The following is a 17238-nucleotide window of genomic DNA, read 5'->3' on the forward strand; positions in this document are numbered from 1 at the left end:
CAAAGTAAATATTGGCTAGCTATATAGTACACATTCATTAAACAAAACTTTGCTTATGTGTCTTAATTTAAGATTAGGCATAAGGTTAGCAGTGTGGTTATGGTTAGGTTAAAAATCACATGAAGACAATTGTAGGTTAAAAATCACATTAAGACAATTGTAGAAATAGGCGGGGTTTAGACGATCACTTTGTGGCTGTGGTAACCATTGACGCTATACACCATCTATTCACAAACAATATCAAGCAGTCGATTTTTTTTGTGCTACGTTAGCTTTCATGGAAGATTAGATAACATTTCCTGAAACGTGGGTAGATAGCTACATTAATGTACTCACCTAACATTGTTGTCTCCACCCGTGGCCAACAGACAGCGGCATAGACGTAAGGTGATGGTGCGCATCAGATGTTCCTGCGAGAATCTCGTCGGTTTTGTGGTCTCGTTTTTCAGCAAGAACAAAAACATTCTTCCTCGTATCTAAACTGACATCTGGTGGTAGGACGTGGAAGAACCGACGCATTACTTAACGCTGAACACAAAATACATGTATTTTATATACATCACAGGAGGCTCAGTGAGGGCAATCACACATATGATATAGTTGCGTAAATGCAGTGGTGGAAAAAGTACCCAAATAGTCATACTTGAGTAAAAGTTAAAGACACGTTCAAATAAAATGACTCAATTAAAAGTAAGTCACTCATTAAAATAGTACTTGCGTAAAAGTCTAAAAGTATTTGGATTTAAATGTACTTAAGTATCAAAAGTATAAATAATTTAAAATGTCTTATATTAAGCAAACCAGACAACACAATTTTTAAAAAAATTACAGATAGCCAGGGTCACAGTTCAACACTCAGACATAATTTACAAATTAAGCATGTGTCTAGTGAGTCTGCCAGATCAGAGGCAGTAGGGATGACAAGGGATGTTCTCTTGATCAGCGCATGAATTAGACATTTTCTGTCCTGCTAAGCAATTCAAAATGTAACGAGTACTTTTGGGTGTCAGGGAAAATGTAAGGAGTAAAAAGTACATTATTTTCTTTAGGATTGCAATGGAGTAAAAGTTGTCAGAAATATAAATAGTAAAGTACATATACCCCCAAAAAATACTTAAGTAAAAATACTTACGCAATCCACACTAGACCCTGATAAATCCTCATCTCACATCATGTAAAGTTGAAAATATATATATCACAATGAAAATGTTTGAAGTATAACAAGTTACCTTAGAGTTTCAGTGCTAATACAAGTATATGAATACATAAAGCACACAAGAACTTTAGTTATTTTTATTCATCTTACATCCAGTCATTTAGGTATGGGTTTACCGGATACCACATGGGAAATATTACTGCTCTACTTATCCCTCCCAAGCATAGACCTGATAGTGTGATCTGCTTACAAAACTGGAATAGGACCAGTGGTGTAGTGGATGGTAAACACAAGTAAATGCAGTGTTACCCACCTTTGTGAGACAGTTTACTGACCTTTTTTGTATGACAGTAAGAAAATTAAAATGGAAGCATAGATCCCGTTCATTTTTACAGCACGACCGGCAATCAGAGTTTACCCACCTATTTTCTTTATCACTACATCACTAAATAGGACATTTGGAATTTGGCACATTCATGTAGGCTAATCATTTTTAATGAGAGAATACTGTACCATCCCTTTATTAGAGTCATTTAGCACACATCTCAAACAAGGTAATCTTTCCCCATCACTTTCAGCAGAGAAAAATAAATAAAATGTTCTGTAAACAAGCCAGCTTTTCTTACAAACTAGTGGTAGGAAATCTGTTTACAAGACTTTCTATTTCGCATTCTGAAACTATCCAGGGCCAAGTTACAACAATGGAAAAAACATGTATAGGTTTTAGGTGCCATGTTTGCTTGTAGTACTACTGTCCTTATAGACCTTATACAGCACTGCACGGTCCCCACTGTACTGTAGAAACCCTGGCCTAATGGTGGGTGCTTATATTTGTCCTGTTAGTCCTGTCCTGGTTTGTCATACACTGTTCTCCAGCAGGGCTTCGAAGTCTGGCGAGCAGACCATTTTGTGTTTGATGTGACCCAGCACTGACAAGTCACCAGTCCGGCCCTCTCCTGTTCCAATTGACACCAGCTCCTAAGGGGGTGGGGGGAGAGGCATTTATATTGGCACACTTGCACTTTGCTTTAATAATTCCTAATTTGTCTAAAATAAGTTTAATTTGAAAAGGCATCATGAAATCAGCAGAGTGTCAGGTGTTTTGTGGTCCAATGTTCAACCCAGTGTCCAAATATTGAGTCTCCTTTGAAGGTTGTGGGTCTTCCAGCATGACAAGGACCCCAAACACACACCAGGAAGCACACAGGAATTGTTAAGAGGATATGCTGGACTGTTCTTGAGTGGCCAGCGAAGATTCCAGATCTGAATCACATCAAAACCTATGGCGAGCTCTGAATACAGTAGTTGATGGAGGGCACCCATCGAATATTGAAGAATTAGGGCAGTTTGCTGCTGAAAAGTGGGCCAAATTGTCAGTAGAAAGGTGAAGCAAGCTCATTGATGGCTACGATAAGTGTATTTCTGCAGATATTTTGGCCAAAGGCTGTGCAACCAAGTACTAGCTCCGGGATGGCAATCATTTTGTCCATTCCCTTTGTCTTGATATTTTTTTTGTCAAATTGTAAACTTAAGTTAAAAAATGTAATTGTTTCTGCAATGTTGAAAATCCGATAACAAGTGTGACCAAGTGTTTTTCAATTTCAACTTATTTTAGAATAGGGAATTATTTAAGAAAAGTGCCAAGAAACCCATATTAATTGGCCACACCTGTATGTTTACATACAACTACAGGGAAGAGAAGATTTGAAGGGAAATTACACCCTTTTTCCAACATCAAATTCATCACCAACATCAACATACACTACATTACTAAAAGTATGTGGACACCTGCTTATTGAACATATAATTCCAAAATCATGGACATTAATATGGAGTTGGTCCCCGCTTTGCTGCTATAACAGCCTCCACTCTTCTGGGAAGAATTTCCATAAGATGTTGGAATTTTTCTGCAGGGACTTCTATTTCAGCTCACAAGAGCATTAGTGAGGTCGGGCACTGATTAGGCCTGGCTCAGAGTAAGCGTTCCAATTCATCCTAAATGTGTTAGATGGGATTGAGGTCAGGGCTCTGTGCAGGCCAGTCAAGTTCTTCCACACCGACCGCGACAAACCATTTCTGTATGGTCCTTGCTTTGTGCACAGGGGCATTGTCATGCTGAAACAGGAAAAGGCCTTACCCAAACTGTTGCCACAACATTGTAAGCACATAATCTAGAATGTCATTGTATGCTTTTGCGTTAAATGGGGCCTAGACCGAACCATGAAAAACAGCCCCAGACCATTATTCCTCCTCCACCAAACTTTAGAGTTGCACTATGCATTGGGGCAGGTAGCATTCTCCTGGCATCCGCCAAACCCTGATTAGTCCGTCGGGCTGCCAGATGGTAAAGCTTGATTCTTCACTCCATACCAGCCGACACTTGGCATTCTGCATGGTGATGTTAGGCTTGTGTGTGGCTGCTCTGCCATGGAAACCCATTTCATGAAGCTCCCGACGAACAGTTATTGTGCTGACATTGCTTCCAGAGGCAGTTTGGAACTAGGTAGTGAGTGTTGCAACCGAGGACAGACGTTGTTTTTTTTTTACACACTACATGCTTCAGCACTCGGCGGTCCCATTCTGTGAGCTTGTGTGGTACCACTGCGCGGCTGAGCCGTTGCTGCACCTAGACGTTTCCACTTCACAATACCAGCACTGACAGTTGACTGGGGCAGCTCTAGCATGGCAGAAATTTTAAGAACTGACATGTTGGAAAGGTGGCATCCTATGACGTTGCAACGTTGAAAGTTACTGAGCTGTTCAGTAAGGCCATTCTACTGCCAATGTTTGTCTATGGAGATTGCATGGCTGTGTGCTCTATTTTATACACCTGTCAGCAACGGGTGTGGCTGAAATAGCCAAATCCCCTATTTTAAGGGGTGTCCACATACTTTTGTATATATAGTGTATATGAAAACATCAGATTTCCATGTTTTGTAGTAAAACTAAATAGAAAAAGATAAGTGTTTCCGGTGACATCATCCGTAGACACTAATTTCAACCAACTATGAGCTGCCAAAGGTTGTGTTTTCCTCTGACCTGGAGGAAAGCGCATGAGGTTCCAAGAGCCACATCTAGTGTGACATGCCCCAGTATGAGCTGCACCCGACCAGACTTCCGAACCAACAGTCGTCCCACCAGACCCTCCTGCAGGTCTCTCAGATGGCAACTGTTCTCCTCCTGCTGCTCCTCCTATTCCATAGTGGACACATACACAAACAAACTGATCGTATACAGAGTACATAGAAGCCTTGCTCTCTGAACCACATATTTAATACACCTGAATACCTACTTGAGATTCAGTTTTCAATAGCATGGACTGTCCATCCTCTGACTGCATCTCTGTCTTCACTGGCCTGACCTCTCGGGTGGGCGGCTGCCCTGGTAGAGAGTCGGGGAGCTGGATGAAGAACAGCTCCTCCACTTTGCTCTGACTCCAGGTGTCCAGCAGTTCAGGTAAAACTTCAGGCTCAGGGAGTGGAGGTCGTCTGAAAGTGGGTTCCATCTTCTTGACCTCTGGAGCATCTTCTGGCTCCTGCTTCACTGAAGAGAGGGAGGGAGGGAGACAAATTAGACAGTTATAGTAGATTGTTTTGCCATTCTGTTTCATTTGAACTGACATGAACGTTGGCGATGTAAGGGCTGTAATTATAGTTACCTTTGACTGCATTTGTTCCCTCCATGGCCTCAATGTCCTCCTCAGACTTGTCTGGTTTGAAGGCTAGATCAGTGACATCACTTTCCTCCTTAAATCCCCACCCTGACACAGCCAGGGGCAGCTGAACAGGGCAGCTCCTTACATCACTCCTTAGGTGAGGGTCATCCAGGAACTGGTGGAAATTAGTTGTAAGTTACTCATAAGTGGACAACAAACTAGACAATTATTGTACAGACAGACAGTATGATGAGACATAGGTACATGGAGGACTCACATTGTCTCGTTCCAGATTGCGCAAAATTTCTTTGGTCTCTTCCTCTGTCTCCCTCTTCTCCTTCTTAATGTTGATGATGGGTGAGGGACCCACACTTGGTGCATCTCTCTCACCTTCATAGCCACCTGAATAGAGCACAGGAAGAAAGTTAAAATGAAATGATACATCATTATGGTAATGATACCATATAACAAATGTTATGGAATTACAGCTGAATGACCCTGATTCTACCTCTTTTCTTCATCATAATCTCTGCAGGGCCTTGTTCAAAGATAGAGTGGGACTGGATGACTTCTGGGCGTCCCCGGCCTCGACCACCCCTACCACCTCGCTCACGACCCCGATCATTCTCTCTCCTTTCCCTCCTTTGCCCAGCCTCAACCTTCTGCCTATAGTTTAAGAAAGTAAAACTCTGTTAACAACATATGGTCCTTTAGTATGTGCTGGAAAACATTTAAGTATCATGCAATCACATATATTGTCACAGACAGAACGATTGAACTTACTCTTCTTTAGCTTTTCTGCCAATAATGTTAGGGGTGAAGGTTTTCTGAAATATAAAACATTGAAGTCAAGATGGACCTAGTTAAATAAATACACAAGTGCTGGTGATAGACCATTAAAAACACTCCATACAATTCACTGAGCCTACCTTCTTCACCCCTCCTAAGGTGAGGTCTTTGGTGCGCATGGAAGGGAAGCGGCCGGTGGAGAGGGTAGCTGGAAGCCGGCGTCCCATCACTAATCCCCTGCCACTCCCTCCATGCGTTGCTGGAGTGCTAGAGGGGCCACCAGGGTCGCTTGAGCCTGGCTCCGCCATCCTGGACAAAGCAATTAGGGAGAAAATTGTATGCGAGCAATAAACATATAAAGTTCCAAAAGGTTTCCAAAACCGTATCACTTGCAAGAATTAATAACGTTTCTAAACGTTAAAACAGAGCGTCAGGATTGTAGTTCACATGGAGCCAGCTGTGGTCCATACCTTCAGCTGAGAATCCAAGAGGGGGACCCGCTGGCCTTCAAATCAAGTTGTATTTGTCATATGCGCCGTATACAACTGGTGTAAACTTTACTGTGAAATGCTTTCTTATGAGCCCTTCCCAAAGATGCAGCGTTTAAAAATAATAACACAAGAGGAATAAAATACACAAGAATGGAGCTTTATACAGGGAGTATCAGTACCAGATCAATGTGCAGGGGTGCGGGGTATTTGAGGTAAATATGTACATAAAGGCAGGGTAAATTGACTGGGCATCAGGATAGAAAGGAGTAAAATAAAGAACAGAGTAGCAGCAGCTACTGATGAGTAAAAGTGGGAATGTGTGTGCGTAATTTGTATGTGTGTGTGTATGCGTATTAATGGCACCCAAACTATCTGCGCTGACTATCTTGCACTGACCCTACGCACACTCACTAGACTATATATACACACCATATACACACACTATATTGACACTCCCACACACATTCACATTTCCCACACACTAGGTACCATTAATTGACTATTTAGCAGTCTTATTGCTTGGGGGAGGTCGAAGCTGTTTCTGAGCTCGTCGGTCCGAGAGCCGATGCTCCGGTACTGTTTTCCAGACGGTAGCAGAGTGAATAGTCTATGGTTTGGGTGACTAGAATCATCAGCAATTGTTCAGGCATTCCTCTGACACCACCTGATATACCTCAGTGATGTACTGGGCTGTCAGCACCACCTTCTGTAGCACTTTGCAGTTGAAGGCGGTGCATTTGCCATACCATGATACAACGCTCGACACACTCCACAACAGCCCTGTCGATGTGGTTGGGGGAGAGCTCTCCCTTTTCTCCTATAGTCCACGATCAGCTCCTTGGTCTTACTGACGATGAGGGAGAGGTTTTTATCCTGGTACCACACTACTAAAATGCTGAGCCATCGCGCGCATGTTGATTTTGTCCCCCCACACCAGGCACAATCAGGACAAGGAGGTTGAAATATCAAACAAAATCTGAACCACCTATATTAATTTGTGGACTTGTCAAAAAGCATTAAACATTTATGGCAATTTACCTAGCGTGCTTGCTGTTGCTAGCTAATTTGTCCTGGGATACAAACATTGGGTTGTTATTTTACCTGAAATGCACAAGGTCCTCTACGCCGACAATTAATCCACAGATAAAAGGGTAAAAGTTTGTTTTCTAGTAATCTCTCCTCCTTCAGGCTTCTTCTTTGGACTTTATATGGCAGTTGGCAACCAACTTTAAGGTGCATAACCACTACCAACTGGAGCGTGCACCTCAGTTCATCTTTCAATCACCCACGTAGGTATAAACTCCTAAAAACCAATGAGGAGTTGGGAGAGGCGGGATTTGCAGAGCGTTAAGAGTCACAAATAGAACCAAGCTCTATTTTAGCACCTGGCTATGCAGACGCTTGCGAGCAATGTGGGTGCAATGACTGAATAACATGTGTATATTTATTTTGCAAAGCTCACCCACGCGACGCGAGCCGGTGTGGTCAGCATGTAAGTCTCTGACATCCTCCCTGTAGTCTCATTGCCAAAGGTGATCAGGCCTACCACGTCTTGTCGTCAAAAAACTTGATGGTGTTGGAATCGTGGGTGACCAGGGAGGGACTAAGCACACACCCTTGAGGGGTCCCCGTGTTAAAAGTCCCCCTTGGGTTCTCAAAAACACTCCCCAGTAGGAGCAGTCCTCCATAGGAATTAATGGAATTCTACAGTATTTCTATTAAATATTAAGGCCAAATATAATTTGTATTGTTTTTTTGGTAGTGGGGACAGTATCATTAGTCATTCCTAAAACTTATACTTTTTTCCTTTCAATTAAGACCTAGAAAACCTGGTGACGGGAGTTCTAATTAGTGACCTTCATTCATCAATCAAGTACAAGGGTGGAGCGAAAACCCGCAGACACTCGGCCATCTGTGGAATTAGTTTGATACATGTACATTATGGTGTCCGCGATAGAATAAACGTTCCAAAAACTATAATGGTAGGGGAGTGCCAAGATGGAGGCTTCAACGAAGCGTCATCTATTGTATAACTTATATAAATAATTGGATGGAATGCGCATAGCTTTATATTTGTCTTGAGACCATTCTTCAAGTTTTATAGAGCCTATGCTATTGGTAGTTAGACAAAGTTATAGCTACCACAACTGAGAATCAAGAAGTTGTCAACACATGGCAACAATGCATGCTGGTTACATTAGTTAGCAAGGACTGACTGCGTTTAGATATTGTTGTCTTATTACAATTACCTGATTACTTCTATAGATGTTCACCAAACCAAGATTGCGTTTAAATGTACTGTACCCCTTCTATGAGTGAAACCGTGTCAATTTCTTCAGCCAGTGGTCTACTCAAAAAGTCAACATTGACTGCTGTACAGCGCCATGACAGATAGACGTGACGTTGCATCTCGTGTATTTTTGCGGATCAAACATGCGCAGGATTTCTTCTATAGTATCAAGGTGCTATACAAACAACCTTTTAATGTGCATGCTGTCTTCTACTGTGCTGGATTGTGCGATCAATCTTTATTTATTTTTTTACCTTTATTTAACCAGGCAAGTCAGTTAAGAACAAATTCTTATTTTCAATCACGGCCTAGGAATAGTGGGTTAACTGCCCCACAGAACGACAGATTTGTACCTTGTCAGCTCCGGGGTTTGAAATTGCAACCTTCCGGTTACTAGTCCAACGTTCTAACCACTAGGCTACCCTGCCGCCCCAATCATGGGTTGCCTAATTCTGTACAACAAAGACAATACACTGAACAAAAGTATATACGCAATATGCAACAATTTCAGAAATTTTACAGTTCAGATAAGGAAATCGTTCAATTGAAATAAATTCATTAGGACCTAATCTATGGATTTCACATGACTGGGAATACAGATATGCAACTGTTGGTCACAGATAACAAACAAAAAAAGGTAGGGACGTGGATCAGAAAACCAGTCAGTATCTGATGTGACCACCATTTGCCAGATGCAGCTCTACACATTTTCTTCGCATAGAGTTCATCATGATGTTGATTGTGGAATGTTGTCCCACTCCTCTTCAATAGCTATGCAAAGTTGCTGGATATTGGCGGGAACTGGAAGCTTCCAGGAATTGTGTTTGCAACATAGGGCCGTGCATTATCATGCTGAAACATGAGGTAATGGCACGACAATGGGCCTCAGGATCTCGTCACGGTATCTCTGTGCATTCAAATTGCCATCGATAAAATGCAATTGTGTTCATTTTCTGTTGTGTTATGCCAGCCCATACCATAACCCCACAGCCACCATGGGGCACTCTGTTCACAATGTTTACATCAGCAAGTGCTCCCCACACAACGCTATACACATTGTCTGCCATCTGCTCCGGTACAGTTGAAACCGGGATTCATCCATGAAGAGCACACTTCTCCAGCATGCCAATGGCCATCAAAGGTGAGCATTTACCCACTGAAGTCGGTTACGACGCCGACGCCAGGTCAAGACCCTGGTGAGGATGACGAGCCCGCAGTTGAGCTTCCCTGAGACAGTTTCTGACAGTTTGTGCAGAAATTATTTGGTTGTGCAAACCAACAGTTTCATTAGCTTTCCAGGTGGCTGGTCTCAGACGATCCCACAGGTGAAGAAACCTGCTGTAGAGGTCTGCTGTTGTGAGGCCAGTTGGAAGTGCAGCCAAATTCTCTGAAATGACATTGGAGGTGGCTTATGGTAGATAAATGAACATTAAATTATCTGGCAACAGCTCTGGTGGACCTTCATGCAGTCAGCATGCCAATTGCATGCTCCCTCAAAACTTGCGACATCTGTGGCATTGTGTTGTGTGACAAAACAACGCATTTTAGAGTGGCCTTGTATTGTCCCCAGCACAAGGTGCACCTGTGTAATGATCATGCTGTTTAATTCACTTCTTGATATGCCACACCTGTCAGGATTATCTTGGCGAAGGAGAGATGCTCACTCACAGGGATGTAAACAAATGTGTGCACAACATTTGAGAGAAATAAGCTTTTTGTACTTATGGAACATTTCTAGGATATTTTATTTCAGCTCATGAAACATGGGACCAACAATTTACATGTTGCGTTCATTTATTTTTCTTCAGTATAAATAAATAAATACTTAATAACTTCTAACAAACCTTCCCCCTCCACAAAACCCTCCCAACCTCATCAAACATTATCTCTATCATGCTGAGACTCATCCTTAGGATTATTCAGCATTTCAAAAAGCATGTCAACCAATGACATCTGTTACCCTAATAACGCCTTTGACATATCTACAATCATCTTTAACCTGGCATTTCTGCTTTCCACAATCCAAGTTGTGTTGATAACCTTTCCAATTAATGCTATTAAGTCAATTTTATTTACAATCAGTGTCCTTTGACACAGCACAAATATGGGAGCAAGATTTCTGAACAGGCCTTAGTAGAAGCATCAGTTCTGACAGAAGGTCCATTTACTAGGAGAGCAGCCATGGTAGCTCCATTGTCCACCTAGTAGTTCCACCAATTGGTCTTACAGCCTCTGCATATGCGACATCATGATTGTTTCTATATCTCTGGGCCTCTCTCTGCACCTGGCATCCACCAAATGTAAATCAAAACTAGTAGTTGAATTGACCTCTGTACCCAGTGGGTTGGCACATTTTTTCCCCCTCAACTTAGCATAAGCTCCACGGACATGGCTTTTGATCTTCTTCCCATTGAGAGTTTCCATTTGAAGAATCTTCCCTTGTTGAGCATGACTAACACAAAATATTAGCAGTCTACCATTTCCAATGAACCGGGCTAGTTTTACATCACCTCTTTCTTTACGTAATTTGTTAATCGGATAGCGTGAGGATGCGGCCCTGTGGTGACATCAAACACCATCACAACTTTCCACAATACATACATCATTACTCTTGTTCCCTACCATCACTCTCTTCACGCTCTCTGTACTAGAAGCACCAGTACTTTCAATAACATGGTGTAATGAATACTCAGGAAGAAAAAGGTGTAGATTCACACGCAAAGCTCAGCAGGTGTTTATTTTGCCTTCACAGAAGGCAGGAATAGTGGTCACAGGCAGGCAATGGTCATACACAGGTAGACAAACAGGCAGGTGAATCAAAACTGGGAATTAAGTCTATAACTGTTTCTTACAAATGGGCTAGGCAAAGGTTTAGCAGAGTCAAAATGAACAATACCTCACAAAGCTACAAACAGAATGAACTGACCTAAATAAGGAGCTGATGAGACCAGGTGAGTAACTAACACAGGTGAAATCATTGAACAAAAATGAAAGACAGGGCTACGTTCAAGAACACAACGAAACACAACACAAGGTTGACTAAGAAAATAAATACATAACCTTACACATGGTCTCTCTTTTTGTGCGCAGGATTTGAGTTTGGTAAGACTATTTGAATACAGAAAACATATGTACATTTACAAAGCCATAGATCAACATACTATTTATAAACAAACAATTTGTTTGTTTTTGGGTGTTATTTTTATATAGTTCAGGAATTGCATGATGTAATAGTTTTTCTCCTCTTCGTCTGAAAAGGAGAGGCGAGAAGGATTGGAGGACCAATATACGGCGTGGTAAGTGTCCATAGTTGTTTATTTAAACACATAAACTGAACACTCCATACAAAAACAATAAAAGTAACGTGAATAACCGAAACCGAAAACAGTACCGTGTGGTGTAAAACACAGACACGGAAACAATCACCGACAAAACAACAGTGAAGCCCAGGCTACCTAAGTATTATTCTCAATCAGAGACAACTAACGACACCTGCCTCTGATTGAGAACCATACTAGGCCGAACACAGAAAAACAACCTAAACACACAAAACATAGAATGCCCACCCAAGTCACGTCCTGACCAACTGAAACAAACAATTAACACAATAACTAGGGTCAGAACGTGACAGTACCCCCCTCCCAAGGTGCGGACTCCGGCCGCAAAACCTGAACCTATAGGGGAGGGTCTGGGTGGGCATCTGTCCGCGGTGGCGGCTCTGGCGCTGTACGTGAACCCCACTCCACCATAGTCTTAGTCCGCCTCTGTGGTCTCCTAGGAACGGCAACCCTTGCCGCCGACCCTGACCTGGGAACCCTAAACAACAGGCCCACCGGACTGAGGGGTAACTCAGGACTGAGGGGTAGCTCAGGACTGAGAGGTAATTCAGGACTGAGAGGTAGCTCGGGACTGAGGGGTAGTTTAGGCTGACTGACGGCTCTGGACAGACGGGAGACTCTGGCGGCTCTGGACAGACGGGAGACTCTGGCGGTTCTGGACAGACGGGAGACTCTGGCGGTTCTGGACTGACGGGAGACTCTGGCGGCTCTGGACTGACGGGAGACTCTGGCGGCTCTGGACAGACGGGAGACTCTGGCGGCTCTGGACAGACGGGAGGCTCTGGCGGCTCTGGACAGATGGGAGGCTCTGGCGCCTCTGGACTGAGGGGCTCTGGCGCCTCTGGACTGAGGGGAGGAAACTCTGGCAGCGCCGGACAGGCGGGAGACTCCGGCAGCGCTGGAAAGGAGGAAGGCTTTGGCAGCGCTGGACAGAGGGGCTCTGGCGCCTCTGGACTGAGGGGCTCTGGCGGCTCTGGACATGCGGGCGGAAGCTCTGGCAGCGCCGGACAGGCGGGAGACTCCGGCAGCGCCGGAGAGGAGGAAGGCTCTGGCTGCGCTGGACAGAGGAGCTCTGGCGCCTCTGGACTGAGAACGGAAACTCTGGCAGCGCCGGACAGGCGGGAGACTCCGGCAGCACTGGAGAGGAGGAAGGCTCTGGCAGCGCTGGACAGAGGGGCTCTGGCGGCTCTGGACTGAGGGGCGGAAACTCTGGTAGCGCCGGATAGGCGGGAGACTCCGGCAGCGCTGGAAAGGAGGAAGGCTTTGGCAGCGCTGGACAGAGGGGCTCTGGCGCCTCTGGACTGAGGGGCTCTGGAGGCTCTGGACATGCGGGCGGAAGCTCTGGCAGCGCCGGACAGGCGGGAGACTCCGGCAGCGCCGGAGAGGAGGAAGGCTCTGGCTGCGCTGGACAGAGGAGCTCTGGCGCCTCTGGACTGAGAACGGAAACTCTGGCAGCGCCGGACAGGCGGGAGACTCCGGCAGCACTGGAGAGGAGGAAGGCTCTGGCAGCGCTGGACAGAGGGGCTCTGGCGGCTCTGGACAGACGGGAGACTCTGGCGGCTCTGGACAGACGGGAGGCTCTGGCGGCTCTGGACAGACGGGAGGCTCTGGCGCCTCTGGACTGAGGGGCTCTGGCGCCTCTGGACTGAGGGGCTCTGGCGCCTCTGGCAGCGCCGGACAGGCGGGAGACTCCGGCAGCGCTGGAAAAGGAGGAAGGCTCTGGCAGCGCTGGACAGAGGGGCTCTGGCGCCTCTGGACTGAGGGGCTCTGGCGGCTCTGGACTTGCGGGCGGAAGCTCTGGCAGTGCCGGACAAGCGGGAGACTCTGGCAGCGCCGGAGAGGAGGAAGGCTCTGGCAGCGCTGGACAGAGGAGCTCTGGCGCCTCTGGACTGAGGGGCTCTGGCGCCTCTGGACTAAGGGGCGCTGGCGCCCCTGGACTGAGGGCCTCTGGCACCTCTGGACTGAGGGGCTCTGGCGCCTCTGGACTGAGGGGCGGAAACTCTGGTAGCGCCGGATAGGCGGGAGCACCTGTATTGATGGGACAGAGAGTCAGCCTGGTGCGGAGTGCCGGCACTGGTGGTACGGGGCTGGGGACACGCACCTCAGGGCGAATGCCTTGCATACTACGTCAAATCAACAGCTCTCTCTCTTCACTCTCCTCCAATTCTATTAACAACTCCTCGAGTGTCTCCTCATCTCCCATCCGTTCACTCTCCTCCAATCTGTCCAATAATTCCTTAACCTTTTCAGGCTCAGACCGCGCTGGGCAGACGGGCGGCTCAGACGGGCGGCTCAGACGGCGCTGGGCAGACGGGTGGCTCAGGCGGCGCTGGGCAGACGGCCGGCTCAGGCGGCGCTGAGCAGACGGCCGGCTCAGGCGGAGCTGGGCAGACTGGAGACTCCGGCGGCGCTGGAGAGGAGGAAGGCTCTGGCAGCGCTGGACAGAGGGGCTCTGGCACCTCTGGACTTGCGGGCGGAAGCTCTGGCAGCGCCGGACAAGGGGGAGACTCCAGCAGCGCCGGAGAGGAGGAAGGCTCTGGCAGTGCTGGACAAAGGAGTTCTGGTGCCTCTGGACTGAGGGGCTCTGGTGTCTCTGGACTGAGGGGCGCTGGCGCCTCTGGACTGAGGGGCTCTGGCACCACTGGACTGAGGGGCTCTGGCGCCTCTGGACTGAGGGGCTTTGGTGCCTCTGGACTGAGGGGCGGAAACTGTGGTAGCGCCGGACAGACGGGAGCACCTGTATTGATGGCACGGAGAGTCAGCCTGGTGCGGGGTGCCGGCACTGGTGGTACCGGGCTGGGGACACGCACCTCAGGGCGAATGCCTTGCATACTACGCCAAATCAACAGCTCTCTCTCTTCACTCTCCTCCAATTCTATTAACAACTCCTCGAGTGTCTCCTCATCTCCCATCCGTTCACTCTCCTCCAATCTGTCCAATAACTCCTCGACCCTTTCAGACTCAGCCCTCAGCTTCGCCGACAGCTCCAAGTGCCCCCCCAATACATTTTTGGTGCTGCCTCTCGGACTTCCTTGCCAGTCGCGTTCCCTCGTATCGATGGCTCCTCTCTCCGGCTGCCTCTGCTCTCCTCAATGCCTCCACCCTTTGCTGGTTTTGCTGCTGCTGCTGCTGCTTCTGTTGCTTCTCCTGCTGCTGCTTTTGCTGCTGCTGCCGCTTCCTCTGCTGCTTCTGTTGCTTCTCCTGCTGCTGCTTTTGCTGCAGCTGCTGTTGGTCCTGCCGCTGCTGCTTCTCCTGCTGCACCTTGGGATGGCGACACTCCCCTGGAGTATATGCACAAACTCCCCCTCCTCCCACGTCCAGGAGTCTTGTGTCTTCGGCCGCTGTTGCTGCTCATTACCACGCCACTTGGTCCTTGTTTGGTGGGTGATTCTGTAATGGTTTTCCTCCTCTTCGTCTGAACAGGAGTGGCGAGAAGGATTGGAGGACCAATATGCGGTGTGGTAAGTGTCCATAGTTGTTTATTTAAACACATAAACTGAACACTCCATACAATACAATAAACGTAACGTGAATAACCAAAACCGAAAACAGTACCGTGTGGTGTAAAACACAGACACGGAAACAATCACCCACAAAACAACAGTGAAGCCCAGGCTACCTAAGTATGATTCTCAATCAGAGACAACTAACGACACCTGCCTCTGATTGAGAACCATACTAGGCCAAACACAGAAAAACAACCTAGACACACAAAACATAGAATGCCCACCCAACTCACGTCCTGACCAACTAAAACAAACAATTAACACAATAACTAGGGTCAGAACGTGACACATGAAAACATAATAATAGTCTAACAAGCCTGCAACATTTGCAGTAGATGTCACGCCCTGACCATAGAGAGCCCTTGGGGTTCTCTATGTTGTAATAGGTCAGAGCGTGACTAGTGGGGGGTTTCTAGTCATTTTAGTCCTATGTTGGTGTGTGAGTTTGGTTCCCAATTGGAGGCAGCAGAATATCTTTGCCTCTAGTTGGGGATCATACTTAGGTTGTCATTTTTCCCACCTGTGATGTGGGATATTGTTTTTGTTTTGTTTTTTTGTATCTATGTGAGCTATGTACTGCATGTTCGTGAAGTCTTTGTGGTGAAGATTCACTGTAATAAATATGTGGAACACTACTCACACTGGACCTTGGTCCGATTATTTATATAATGATCGTGACAGTAGGCCTATGCCTCAACATGCTTCAGTTCTGTGAACCGAACAAGTGTGCTTGCATACTCCCTTAAAACCTTTGCTTAGTAAAACTAGAAAGAAGTGCAAAAGTAGGCCTACTGTTTGTCCATTTTGAGAAGCCGTAGCCAGTATACACGTCCTCAAAGGAGTCAGAATTAAGCTAAAATAACTCAAGAAACTGTATTCATTTTGATGTGCAAAATGTGCATGAAAATGAGTCAACAAAGACTTAATTGAAGAATCTCTAAGGTTGACCAATGACAGTCTTTGGCCCCTTTCTGCTAGCCTCAGAAGAAATGTGTGTCCGATCAGCCGGAATTTTTTTTACCTAAGTCCAAACCAACAAACGTTACATGTCGTTACAATATATGCACAAACTCTTACAGTTTTGTCTGGGAAGCGTTTAAACGCCTTAATGCTGTGTCCATGTCCTTTTGGAATCTAGGAAACTCCAACTTGCTAACTGGTTGTAGTATATGTGCTGTGTTATGTTCAAGCAGTTAGCAAGTTGAATGTCAGTTTCCTAGTTCCGACAAGCATGTAAATGAGGCATAAGTTGTGTTGTGACCCTGCTCCCTCCCCCTGCTGCTCCAGCCCCCTCCATCTTGCCCTTGCATGGCTGGAATGTCTAATGATGAATGATTGCATTTTGATGGAATCAGTAAGTTGTGGCTGGCAAACCTTTTAAAAGAGCCTGGGTGCTGGGTGATAACTCACACAGCCCAGTCCTGGGAAATCACAGAGTGTATCTTTAAATGAAGACAATGCTGCAGCAAACAGAGTATTTAGTCAACAATGCCCTAGAGAGAATGAACAGCTTTTATGAATGTCCAATATGCACTTATTCACCTCACCGAAGGCTGTCTACACATATTTGTCCAGATTCCATTTAGTCCTACGCTGTCTTTATGATTCAATGATCATATGTGTTATTTCAGCCTCAAACGGCCACATAATATAGGCCTGTGGCAATATCAGCCTTTTCATTTGATTTCTTCAAAGGGTTAGGTTGCTCTTTCCACTTACAGCCGGACCAACAAATTTTCTTTTAATATGCAAGCACATCTCTATCTTCAATAATATTTTTCTTTGCAAGCATCCAGTACCAGTCTCTTCCTGTCCTATGGATGGTGGAGGTACTGTGGAGGATGCCCATATGGTGTAACTCTGTGAGCTTAAGCACTGGACTACATGCATCCTCAGAACCCCCTCCATCCCCTCCTGGCATCATCGGATATACGGTATGAGTCTGTGTAGTCAGATGTAGGATGATTTCTCTGTCAGCTACTGTCAGCTATGTACAGCTGCTGTCCCTGTCCC

The 17238-nt window shown here is 46.0% G+C and overlaps 2 protein-coding genes across 6 annotated transcripts in view; both read right to left on the reverse strand.

The window, feature by feature from the left end:
• LOC118358340 (glycerol-3-phosphate acyltransferase 4-like) overlaps nt 1-481 on the reverse strand; it is a 31432-nt gene extending 30951 nt beyond the window's left edge. Inside the window, exon 1 of the mRNA XM_035736057.1 lies at nt 337-481. The gene's annotated coding sequence lies outside the window, so the exon portion shown is untranslated. The remainder of the gene's footprint in view (nt 1-336) is intronic.
• Nucleotides 482-1277: 796 nt separating this feature from the next.
• On the reverse strand, nt 1278-8655 carry LOC118358342 (DNA-directed RNA polymerase III subunit RPC4-like). Of its 5 annotated transcripts, none has more exons than XM_035736065.2 (9): nt 8636-8655; nt 5741-5909; nt 5595-5638; nt 5320-5477; nt 5089-5213; nt 4815-4986; nt 4449-4699; nt 4196-4348; nt 1278-2134 (listed from the first exon to the last, which is right to left on the reverse strand). In XM_035736065.2, exons 2-9 carry the CDS (start codon nt 5906-5908, stop codon nt 2015-2017), a joined length of 1191 nt encoding a protein of 396 aa, XP_035591958.1. In that variant the 5' UTR covers nt 5909; nt 8636-8655; the 3' UTR covers nt 1278-2014. The 5 variants fall into 5 exon arrangements, with proteins under 5 accessions (XP_035591958.1, XP_035591955.1, XP_035591954.1 ...); XM_035736062.2 differs by lacking the exon at nt 8636-8655 and adding an exon at nt 8396-8542; XM_035736061.2 differs by lacking the exon at nt 8636-8655 and adding an exon at nt 8341-8518.
• Nucleotides 8656-17238: the final 8583 nt, after the last annotated feature.

The sequence above is a fragment of the Oncorhynchus keta genome, chromosome 25 (assembly GCF_023373465.1).
Source record: "Oncorhynchus keta strain PuntledgeMale-10-30-2019 chromosome 25, Oket_V2, whole genome shotgun sequence".
NCBI classification, from domain to species: Eukaryota; Metazoa; Chordata; class Actinopteri; order Salmoniformes; family Salmonidae; genus Oncorhynchus; species Oncorhynchus keta.

Excerpts from the sequence above, each read along its gene's own strand:
- LOC118358342 (XM_035736065.2), bottom strand. The coding sequence starts at position 5,908 with ATGGCGGAGCCAGGCTCAAGCGACCCTGGTGGCCCCTCTAGCACTCCA. Across the intron at positions 5,639-5,740 it reads CCTTAGGAGGGGTGAAGAAG|AAAACCTTCACCCCTAACAT; the intron begins GTAGGCTCAGTG and ends TTTATATTTCAG. Across the intron at positions 5,214-5,319 it reads GATTATGATGAAGAAAAGAG|GTGGCTATGAAGGTGAGAGA; the intron begins GTAGAATCAGGG and ends TGCTCTATTCAG.